General features: G+C 39.9%; 1 protein-coding gene across 1 annotated transcript; it reads left to right on the top strand.

The window, feature by feature from the left end:
• The first annotated feature begins 4,815 nt into the window (after nucleotides 1-4,815).
• Nucleotides 4,816-10,790, top strand: LOC107793458 (calcium-dependent protein kinase 13). Its single transcript, XM_016615820.2, has 7 exons — nucleotides 4,816-5,712; nucleotides 7,325-7,468; nucleotides 7,571-7,723; nucleotides 8,504-8,619; nucleotides 8,704-8,871; nucleotides 9,955-10,185; nucleotides 10,275-10,790. The coding sequence occupies exons 1-7, from the start codon at nucleotides 5,082-5,084 to the stop codon at nucleotides 10,422-10,424; spliced, it is 1,593 nt and encodes a 530-aa protein (XP_016471306.1). The 5' UTR covers nucleotides 4,816-5,081; the 3' UTR covers nucleotides 10,425-10,790.
• The last annotated feature ends 777 nt before the right edge of the window (nucleotides 10,791-11,567 follow it).

Raw genomic sequence — 11,567 nt, 5'->3', positions numbered from 1 at the left:
AGTGCTCCTCCTCTGAATGTGCCTGAACCATCTGAGTCTTACTTCCCGCATCTTGTCTTCCATGGGGGCCACGCCCACCTTCTCTCGAATATCTTCATTCCTAATCTTATCCATCCTTGTATGCCCGCACATCCACCTCAACATCCTCATCTCTCCTACTTTCATCTTCTGGATGTGTGAGTTCTTTACCGGCCAACATTCAGTTCCATATAACATTGCAGGCCTAACCACTGCTCTATAAAACTTAACTTTTAGTAACGGTGGCACTTTCTTGTCACACAAGACTCCCGACACTAACCTCCACTTCATCCACCCTACCCCTATACGGTGTGTGACATCCTCGTCAATCTCCCCGATCCCCTGAATAACCGATCTAAGGTACTTGAAACTACCCCTCTTGGGAATGACTTGAGAGTCAAGCCTCACTTCAACTCCCGCTTCCGTCGGCTCAACTCCAAAATTGCACTCGAGGTATTCCGTCTTCGTCCTGCTCAACTTGAAACCTTTAGACTCAAGAGCATGTCTCCAAATCTCTAGCCTCTCGTTGACGCAGCCTCGTGTCTCGTCAATTAGAATAATGTCATCAGCAAATAGCATGCACCATGGCACCTCCCCTTGAATATGATGAGTCAGTGCATCCATCACTAGGGCAAATAGGAATGGGCTGAGCGCAGACCCTTGGTGCAACCCCATAATAACTGGAAAGTGTTCAGAGTCGCCTCCTACTGTCCTAACCCGAGTCTTAGCTCCATCATACATGTCTTTAATCACCCTAATATAGTCAACCGGGACCCCTTTATCCTCTAAGCAGCTCCATAAGACCTCCCTAGGAACCCTATCGTACGCTTTCTCCAGATCAATAAACACCATGTGGAGATCCTTCTTCCTATCCCTGTACTGTTCCACCATCCTCCTAATAAGGTGGATAGCTTCTATGGTAGATCGCCCCGGCATGAACCCGAACTGGTTGTCTGAAATAGACACCGTCCTTCACACTCTCATTTCTACCACCCTCTCCCAAACTTTCATGGTATGACTTAGTAATTTGATGCCCCTATAGTTGTTACAGCTCTGGACATCACCTTTGTTCTTATACAACGGGACCATTGTACTCCACCTTCACTCTTCAGGCATCCTATCAGTCTTGAATATAACACTAAACAATGCAGTAAGCCATTCCAAGCCTGCTCTACCCACATACCTCCACAGTTCAACCGGAATTTCGTCTGGCCCGGTAGCTCTGCCCCTTCTCATCTTACACATTGCCTCCATGACTTCATCGATCTCAATGTCCCTACAATTACTTTATTCATGGTGACTGTCGGCATTGCTCGATTCCCCAAGTATAATATCCTGATCCCCTTCTTCACTTAGAAGTTTATGAAAGTAGGTCTGCCACCTCCTCTTAATCTGGTCATCTCCCATCAAAACTTTGTCGTCATCATCTTTTATGCACCTCACTTGGTCTAGATCCCGAGTAGCCCTCTCTCTCGCCTTAGCGAGTCGGAATAACTTCTTCTCCCCACCTTTGTTCCTTAGTTCCTCATACAGACGAGCAAAAGCAATCATCTTAGCCTCTGTCACTGCCATCTTCGCCTCCTTCCTAGCTACCTTATACCTTTGATCGTTCTCTCTCTTCTCCTCCTTGTCAGTGCTCCCTACTAACCACAGGTAAGCCGCCTTCTTTGTTTCCACTTTACCTTGGACAACTGCATTCCACCACCAATCCCCTTTGTGGCCACCATTGTGGCCCGTAGATATCCCTAACACCTCTCTCGCCGCCTTTCTTATACAGTCTGCCGTCGTCGGCCACATTGTGTTTGCGTCCCCACTACTTCTCCAAGCTCCCATTACCGTTAACCTTCCTTCCAACTCCTTAGCTTTATCCTTAGTTAAAGCGCCCCACCTAATCCTGGGGCGTCCTTGTACTGACCTTTTCTTCCTCCTTATCCTAATACAAATGTCCATCACCAAAAGCCTATGTTGCGTTGAGAGGGTCTCACCTGGGATAACCTTGCAGTCCTCGCACAACCTCCTGTCGCATCTCCTGAGGAGGAGATAGTCAATCTGAGTCTTCGCCACCGAACTTTGGTAAGTAATCAAATGTTCATCCCGCTTCGTAAAACTCGAGTTCGCAATGACTAGTCGAAAGCCTTGGCAAAGTCCAACAGCGAAATGCCCCCTCCGTTCCGCTCCCCGAAACCAAAGCCGCCATGCACCTCATTGTACCCACCTGCAGATGACCCAATATGACCATTGAAATCTCCTCCTATGAATAACCTCTCAGAAGGCGGTATACTACGATAATCTCATCCAACCCCTCCCAAAAACGCCTTTTAATATCCTCATCCAAACCTGTTTGCGGTGCGTACGCGCTAACGACATTTAAAATACCCTCACCCACCACCAACTTAATAGTCATTAGTCTATCATTCACCCGCCTGACCTCTACCACGGACTCTCTAAGATGGCTATCTACCAGGATACTCACTCCATTCTTACCCCTCAGGACACCAAAGTACCACAACTTATACCCATCCACGTTTTTCGCCCTCGATCCGACCCACCTAGTCTCCTAGACACACGCTATATTAATCTTCCTCTTCTGCAGGATTTTCGCCAACTCTATGGATTTACTCGTTAGTGAACCTATGTTCCATGACCCGACTCTCAACCTATAGGCTCCCTTGCCCCCTCTACCTCCCCTTCTACCCGACCCACCACCTAACCCAGCCCCACACTCTGCCCCACCCGAGGACATGCCCTTATTCTATCATCACAGACTGCAGCCACTACACCTACAACAATCTAGAGAAGACTCGCTAGTGCACAACGTACACAAATCAAACTAGAAGGAAACAAGTGGTAACTAGTATCCTAGTTAAAAGGTTTAACTATTGCGAAGTAAAGTAACAGTAATTTAGCTAACACCAAAAGGGAAACGGTAAAACAGGAGGTACCAACTCCCGATAATAAAACCTGTGGCTGATTTGTTGTACTCGATGTAGTTGTACGCTCACGCACCACTTCCTACCGCCTTTTGCTGACACTCGCTCAGGTTGCTCTCCTTTGACTGTGCTCGTGCGCCCCACTTGTCTCCAATACTCTGAGAATTCCTGAAAACACAGAAAATACCACGACCCAAAAACCAGAAGGAGCTATCACCGCTACCACTGGTATAGCCCCAACAATATAAAATGTACCAGGAAAGGAGAAGAAGAAAACGAGAATATAAGGGAATCCTCCTGTTTTATTTATTTTGGCTAAGAGCGGGAAGGGAATCCTCAAATTTAGAAAATGAACTGAAATCTACCTTAGAAACAGTAAATAAAAGAGCAGCTCCCAAAACCCTAACGAATCTGAACTGAAATCTACCTTAGAAAATGAAGAAACAATAAATAAAAATGGAATACATAGACAAAGGGAAATCGCTACCACAGGACAAGTGACTGACCAAACTCGAAGAAAACAGGTTGTAACTACAGACCCGCTAATATTATGACTAGACTAGTATCGACTAATATGACAACAAGAAGCTAACAAAAGAGGAAGGGAAAACAGAGAACGAGAGGTACCAACTCCCGAGAATAGAACCTGGATCAGTGTACACCCGAGGTTGAGGAACTTGTCGCGCTCCCTTCCAAATCCCTGTCGTCATTTGCTAACTCCAATTGGAGGTGACCCGTGCTGCTTGCCCGTACGCCGCGACTATCCACCTGGAAAATTACAACAGAACCACGAAAACCAAACGGGGAAGGGGGCTGTCACCACCGAACCTGGTGACCCACTAACCTGGCAGCCCTGGCTACCCACTTACACGACGCCAGAGTAGGTACTGGCAAAGGCAGCCGTTGACAAGACCCCAAAACAGCCGCAAGGAGAAGAAGAGGAAAAATGGGGGAAAGAGAGAAGAAGGAGGGAGGAGGGCAAGGGCGAGGCGTAAAGGGGGGCAAGAGCTGTCGCCGGCGGAGAGAACTAGGGTTGACAGAGAGAAGGGGGAGGGGAGAAGAGAAGAGAGAGGTGCGAGAGAAATGGGGATAGAAGAAAGAGAGAGTATAAGAGATAGGAAAAACGAACTACCTGGGCCGCTACTCAACGAGGCCGGCGCCGGCTTGAATTTCAGAAGATGCCCAAAGAAAAAGAAGAACCCTTGAAGCTCCATTAATAGGATTCATTTGTATAATAGTGTATAAGTAATGTATAATGGTGTATAAATACCTCTTATACATTATTTTATACAAGCTTGATACATTATTTACAGGTAATTGGTGGATTTCTCACATTTCTTCTTCTTCTTCTTCTTCTTCTTCTTCTTCTTCTTCTTATACATGGTGTATCACTAATATTTTCACTAGTGTGCTTATACATCTTTATACATTTTTATACAACTATATATATAATATACCTCTTTGTATAAAAGTGTATAATATTGTATAAAAATGTATAAGCATCTCTGACGAACTTTTTGTACGATTTTCACTTACAATTCTTGATTAAAACTATGTCAAATCTCCATTAAATGACTTCAAACTTTGTAATTTGTATACAGTCTATTTAGACTAATTATAATAAGTTCAAACAATACTCACTTCAAATTTCTCACAAAATTATATTCAAAATCTAACAATATTAGCATTAAAGAAGATGAGATTCTAGATTTCTTGTGTCCGTTTATAGTTGTGATAGGTGTGTAGAAACTTGAGGAAAAAGAAGAATGGAAATATTTCACCCTTGAAAATATACAGCATAAAAAAACTGGAAAAAAAATTCAGATCTAAGCTTATTGATATTTGGCTACACATTTATAAACTCGTAAGTGATCTAAAATAATATAAGTTCAACTGACGGAATGCATTATCATGTAATTTTGTCAAAAAAATACATTTCCCATTACAAAAACACCAAAACGACACCATACGCATCACTAATTGCAGTCCCACCCCTCCACCTCGAACCTTCCTTTCTTCTCCACATAACTGTGAGCTCACTGATGCATTCACATTTTGCTATTCTCCTCTGTTATAGCTACGGTTTCGCACTTCAATCATGTGAAACCCTAGCTAAGTTATAGCTCTACAGAAATGGGGAATTGCTGCATATCTCCGGCAGCAGTAGCGACAGAAGACGTAAAATCATCAAACTACTCCGGCCACGATCACCGCCGGAAAGAAAACTCCGGCGCCGGAAAAAACCAAAAACCAATCACCGTACTAGCCGACGTAAAGAAATCGAATATCGAGGAAATATACTTAGTTGATAGAGAATTAGGAAGAGGTGAATTCGGAATAACCTACCTCTGTACCGATCGTAACAGCAGTGAAATTTTGGCTTGCAAGTCGATTTCGAAGCGAAAACTTAGAACATCTGTTGATATAGAGGATGTAAGGCGAGAAGTGGCTATAATGAAGCATTTGCCGTTAGATTCCAGCATTGTGAGATTTAAGGAAGCTTGTGAGGATGAGAATGCGGTGCATTTGGTTATGGAGTTGTGCGAAGGCGGCGAGCTGTTTGATAGGATAGTGGCAAGGGGGCATTACACGGAGCGTGCTGCTGCGGCTGTCATGCGGACGGTTGTGGAAGTGGTGCAGCTTTGTCATAAGAATGGTGTGATTCATCGAGACTTGAAACCTGAGAACTTTTTGTTTGCTAATAAAAAGGAGAATTCGCCACTTAAGGCTATTGATTTTGGTTTGTCCATATTCTTCCAGCCAGGTATAAAAAAGAAAACTTTAATTGGTGTTTCATAAATAAACATTAGGAGATATTCTTTGTACACTAAAGTGGTATTGTTCTTCAAGATTTTGTCTTATCAGTAATGTTTTTCTTTTCTATGCTGGGAAGAATCACGTGATAAATTTATTTCGGATACTTTTTTGGAGTGGTACTTCAGACAGTGGATAAAGAGGATGTTATGCATGCATCTTTCATGTTACTATATGCCAAATCCACTGAGGTTTGATTGAGTTTTATGATTAAATGAACAAAGACAATAGTAATGATTTTGATGTTAGTGGAATTAGCAGCAAAGGGGTTAAGTTTTATAAACAAAGAAGCACTGATTTTTAAATTTTACAAACAAAGAAGCACTGCTTGTTGTCTGGACATGTTTATTGCGATGAACCAAGTTTTTGTTTCTTAATATAACTTTTGAGGCTTGCAATTGATTATATCATTATGAAATCATTAGGTTCGTTGGACTTCAAATATATATTTTGATCTTTAAGCTCACCGCGCTTCAAACATCTTCTGATTTTCAATATATTTCTATCTAGGAGTTCCATTCATCTGACTGCTTGATGCAATGACAGTATGGAACAATCGAATTCATGTTAACCTGCACTCCCTAAGCCCCTTCTATCAACTTTTTTTTAAAAGCCAAAAAGTAAGCCCCTTCTTTCAACTTATCTGAAAAGATTATCATCTAGCTATTCATAACTTGAGTGTGCCTGATGTTGTCTGTGGAAGATTGTATATGATCTGATTTAAGGTCTAGCTAGCAAGGTGCTTCATCGATGTGAGTGCTTGTTGCAATGGCTGTACAGAACATCAAAATAACTTTAGCCTGCATACATTAGGCCTCTGTGTAAATTTATTGAAGAATTGTGTGCTAGCTATTTTTATTTGAGTAACATAATCTGTTAATAAATATTCAAATGTTATATAATGATGCTTGAAGTTTATCGTAGCTAGTACCAAAATAGAGTATAGAAGCCTATGTAATCATTGTCCGAGGCATTTTTAGAAGTAACTGTTGACTAAGAGCAGGATTGTAAAACTCTCATTTGACTTTCATTATTCTTCATTATAACCCCTGAATAACGCAAAGGACATGTTCATGTGTATCTCTAACCGCAATATATGTCTGTGATGTATGATCTAAGAAGTGATCTTTAGGAGTTGCAAATGAGAACTGCATCCAGTTCTGGCATGATTGTGATGCTTACTAACTGTCTTAATATGTTGTGGTCAAGTAATTCCAATGTATCCTTGTGGAATTGATGGAACTGCAGTTTTATGAGATGTGACAAACAATTGAAAATAATTAACAAAGGAAAAGATATTATGGTTCGTTGTCCTGTGTCTTGTTCTGTTTTATGGTTCCATGTAGCCTTCAATGATGATCGAATATGAATAAATGGTTAGAGAACGCCATTGTAGGATTGGCAGGGACATGTTTTGCCATGTATGTAACATGTCATAGATGCACAAAAGCTAACATTGATGCATATGGAAAATTGTTATATTTAATCTCATATAGCACATCAATCTTTTTTATAACACATTAATCATGTTTAATTCTCGAAAGTTTTGTGGTTGTGTTTAGGTGAGAGGTTTTCTGAAATTGTTGGAAGCCCTTATTATATGGCTCCGGAGGTGCTCAGGCGAAACTATGGACCAGAAATAGATATATGGAGTGCAGGAGTCATTATGTATATTTTGTTATGTGGAGTTCCTCCCTTTTGGGCTGGTAAATTCGCGAACTTGAACCTTCCCCCTCCCTCTTCTTGTTCATCTGTATGATCTCACATATAAACTACTCGCATTTGATAAAGTCTCTCTTTTGATACAGAATCTGAACAAGGTGTTGCTCAGGCCATCTTACGTGGAGCAATAGATTTCAAGCGTGAACCCTGGCCGAGTATTTCAGAGACTGCTACAAATCTTGTACAACAAATGTTGGAGCCAGATCCAAAGCTTCGACTAACTGCTAAACAAGTACTTGGTAAGTTGAGTTTCACATGTGATTTTTTTTTTTTTTGGATGAAGTCACAGTGGTGAGTATGTTCTTTGAGAAAACCCTTGCCTTCCACAGGGCACACCTTCTAAGTAGCTCAGTTGGAGATCAATCTGCTCTAGATATGCTTAAAGTTGTGCAGGCAAACATGCAATGCAGTTTGATAACTTGCCAAAATATCCAACTAAGTACCCTGCCAATTGGAGGGCTCAGCTTTTGTGGCAGGAGATCCACCTAGTGGTGAAATCTAACAATGGAAACCACAGGGCGAGATCGATAATTGTGTTTTATAAGGCCTATACTTCTTATACATTTATTTAATATCTAAATGTTTATTTGAAACTATTATGAGTTTCACCATAAGTTCCTGGTTTGCATACTCTTGCTCCCCATTATATTCTATCTCAATGACGTTTATAAAGTTGGAAAAGCAATGTTCTTTGCAACTCAAGCAACCTGTGAAATTTGGGATGATGCGGAAAAGAAAAAGGAAATAGAGCAGTAATGTAAATTTTGAGAACTAGTTAAAAAAAAGGTAGATATAACTGAATATGATACAAAGTAGATTAAAAAAATGGAAAGAAAACAGTGGCAATCCATATTCATCTTTCAAGTTACTTTAATTGGGATCTGCTGAAATTCTTGTGATATATGTTTATCTTCGGTAGTTCTGATTGTTGAGATTCCCAATCAGTGGACTTTTAATGTAACACTAGTATATGACTGTGATGCTTCATGTGTTTTGCTAATGAAGTGTCTTTCTTGTAGAACATCCTTGGCTTCAAAATGCTAAGAAGGCTCCTAATGTTCCTCTTGGAGATGTTGTCAAATCAAGACTTAAGCAGTTTTCAATGATGAATAGGTTTAAGAGGAAAGCTCTGAGGGTTAGTTCTTTAATCTGACGCATTTTGAACTGTATTTAACTTGCATGCTTCTGGAAGCATTAAAAGATGCTCCTCCACATGCAGGTGATTGCTGATTTCTTGTCTAATGAAGAAGTTGAAGACCTCAAAGAAATGTTTAGCAAGATAGATACTGATAATAACGGTATTGTTTCAGTTGAGGAACTAAAAGCCGGGCTTCAAAAATTCAATTCACAGCTGGCAGAATCTGAAATACAGATGCTTATTCAAGCAGTGAGTCTTCCTTCATATTCCTTATCGAATGAGTCTCACTTTCCCACTTTTGCTGTGGGCTAACATTTACATGCTGCTTAGAGTCTGCTATTATCATATTGAAGCAACATCTGTGGTACTGCGGGGCTGATAGTATCTGCTTCAGTTATGATCTTGACATGATTTAAGATCTGTTATATGTCAAGTTGCCATTCGCATTCCAATAATTTTGTTTAAGACTATAATCTGCTTGAGCTACCTTCTTGTTTTAGTGCCAATTAAACCTGCTAAATAAGTAGATGAATGTGGTTTTCTCACTTGTTTGAGCAAAAGGTAGATCAGAAGTTAAAACTAGGGAAGGCCAAATAGAAAACTAAGTGGCAGAATTATGTACTCTTCCTACTTTGTCAATCGAAATATGTATTCTTCCTCTTGATATTGAGCTTCTTACATATATATCTTCATGTGGATAATGTATTTATTTATCTCTTCAAAAGAACAAGTTAACTAATTTTACTAGAGTAGTAGAGGATCTAGACTTAGGTTTACCTATAATTAAAAAAACGGCTAATTTCCTTTCTCCTAAATTTTGTTTTTCATTTTTGGAGGAAATGCAGGATTCTCCATGTTTCTGCTCTTGCTTAATCTGCTTTGCACTTTTAAATTGCTCTCTTCCCCTCATAGTCATCAGCAGGCTTGTGTCATTTATTTAAGTTTTCTCAACTAGGTTTCCCAGAGTGCGACCCCTGTTAGTGCTTAAGGCCAACAAAATTTAGATGCTAGTTCGATGTTTGCTCTGTTATTTTGTTTTGATACTCAATTAAGATGTTCCCCTTATACACTGCTAAAGTGGTAATATCACATTTACTGGTCAGTGTTTAGTCCTTAACGTGATTTATGTGTGCTGTCTTCTTAGCTAATTATTATAGTTCTTAACTTTTTATCACTGAAATGAAGCTCAGGTCAAAATACTTACATGTTAAATCCCTGCTCTTTATCTTTAAAAGAAATAGTAGAGTAAAAAAAGCTGAAAGCGAAAGGAAAAATGATAAGAAGTTAAATGACAAAGCCGTAAATGCTTATGGGATTACTTTGTTCTAACAGATTGATACCAACGGCAAGGGGACCCTGGACTATGGGGAATTTATTGCCGTTTCTCTCCATCTTCAAAGGATGGCAAATGATGAACATTTGCACAAGGCTTTCTCCTACTTTGATAAGGATGGCAATGGATATATTGAACCACATGAGCTTCAAGATGCACTGATGGAGGATGGGGCAAGTGACTGCACCAACATTGTGAATGACATTTTACAGGAGGTTGATACGGACAAGGTGAACAGACTGCAGACACTTTTCTACAACTGAACTTGAATTTATAGTAGGATCATATCTTCCTTATCTTCTCTTTTTGATGAATTCAGGATGGCTGCATTAGCTATGAAGAATTTGTAGCCATGATGAGAACTGGGACAGATTGGAGAAAGGCTTCTCGACATTATTCAAGGGGGAGATTTAATAGTCTAAGTGTGAAGCTAATGAAGGATGGGTCACTCAACTTGGGGAATGAGTAAAGTTTATGCTGGTCGCTCTTTCATTCATCATAATTAAGTACTCGATCAGATTCTTCTATATCATATCTTCATTGTTTGTGGGGTTCCCTTTAGACAATTGGCTTGCCAGTGACAAGAAGAGGCGGCTTCACCTGGTTAACCAAAAGTTTCAAATTGTTAATTTAGTAAACCAAATAGTTTTTTAGCCATTGGGTACATAAGTGTGATTCCGCTCTCTACCTCTGAGTTGTCTTGTTCTCAAAATCAAGAAAATGCGGAAAATATTTACCCTACAGCATAATTGGGAAAAGAAATGTGCTAGTCTTGTTTCACCCTTTCTGTACTTATCATTTTCAAGGACTTGGACTGTTTATACAAATATTTGGGTTGAAATGCCGTGTGTAGGTATTATCTGATATTTGCTTAATCCTCATTCTCGAGTCTCTTCAAATCTTTCGCTCGAGGTTAATGATTTATCTGATTATTGATGATTGTGGATCGCTACGGCTGCATTCAGATTGGATAATGAAAAACTATGAACTGTTTAGCCAAAGGAGAATCTTAGCAGCAGGGCTAACATTGGAAGCATGATAAATTCTTGGAGTGGATCCAATTGAAGTTATAATTTTGAGTAGCCAAGTATAAATGTTTTTCCTTTTATGTATTTTGCTGATTTGTTATTTTGCTGTTGTTACTATTCTTATTTTCATTATTTTCGACATGACTTCTTCACTACTGTTTTTCTTGTTCAAACCTGCTTTTTTTCTTGTTCAAACCTGCTTTGAAATATCGTTTCTTAAGTTAAGGGTCTATCCGAAACAATCTTTTTATCTCCACAAGGCAGATGTAAGGTCAGTGTACACATTACCCTCCCCAGGCCCACCTGTGTGAATACACTTGGTATGTTGTTGATATTATATGTTGTTGATATTATTATTGTTGTTACTGTTATGTACAGAAATATATAAAATAATTCTAAGCCTTGCGAAGATGAATAAAACAACGTGTTGAAAATGAGGAGTCCTGCTTTTCAAGTAAGCAATCCAAGAACTTCAAGGTTTCATTTGGGTTGAATGAAAGTTAAAGTTAAGGTGGAAAATCAAGGAACTCAGTCCTTCTCCCCCTTGGAATCTGTCCATAATCTTAGAAATGTTATTTTAACCG

This window comes from Nicotiana tabacum, chromosome 5 (assembly GCF_000715075.1).
Source record: "Nicotiana tabacum cultivar K326 chromosome 5, ASM71507v2, whole genome shotgun sequence".
Taxonomy (NCBI): domain Eukaryota; kingdom Viridiplantae; phylum Streptophyta; class Magnoliopsida; order Solanales; family Solanaceae; genus Nicotiana; species Nicotiana tabacum.
This window is presented reverse-complemented; position numbering and strand designations above follow the sequence as displayed.

Bases quoted from the DNA above. Each gene is read 5' to 3' on its own strand.
- LOC107793458 (XM_016615820.2), top strand. From the start codon at position 5,082: ATGGGGAATTGCTGCATATCTCCGGCAGCAGTAGCGACAGAAGACGTA. The intron at 7,469-7,570 runs GTAAATTCGCGA...CTTTTGATACAG, and splicing joins AGTTCCTCCCTTTTGGGCTG to AATCTGAACAAGGTGTTGCT. The intron at 8,872-9,954 runs GTGAGTCTTCCT...TTGTTCTAACAG, and splicing joins TACAGATGCTTATTCAAGCA to ATTGATACCAACGGCAAGGG.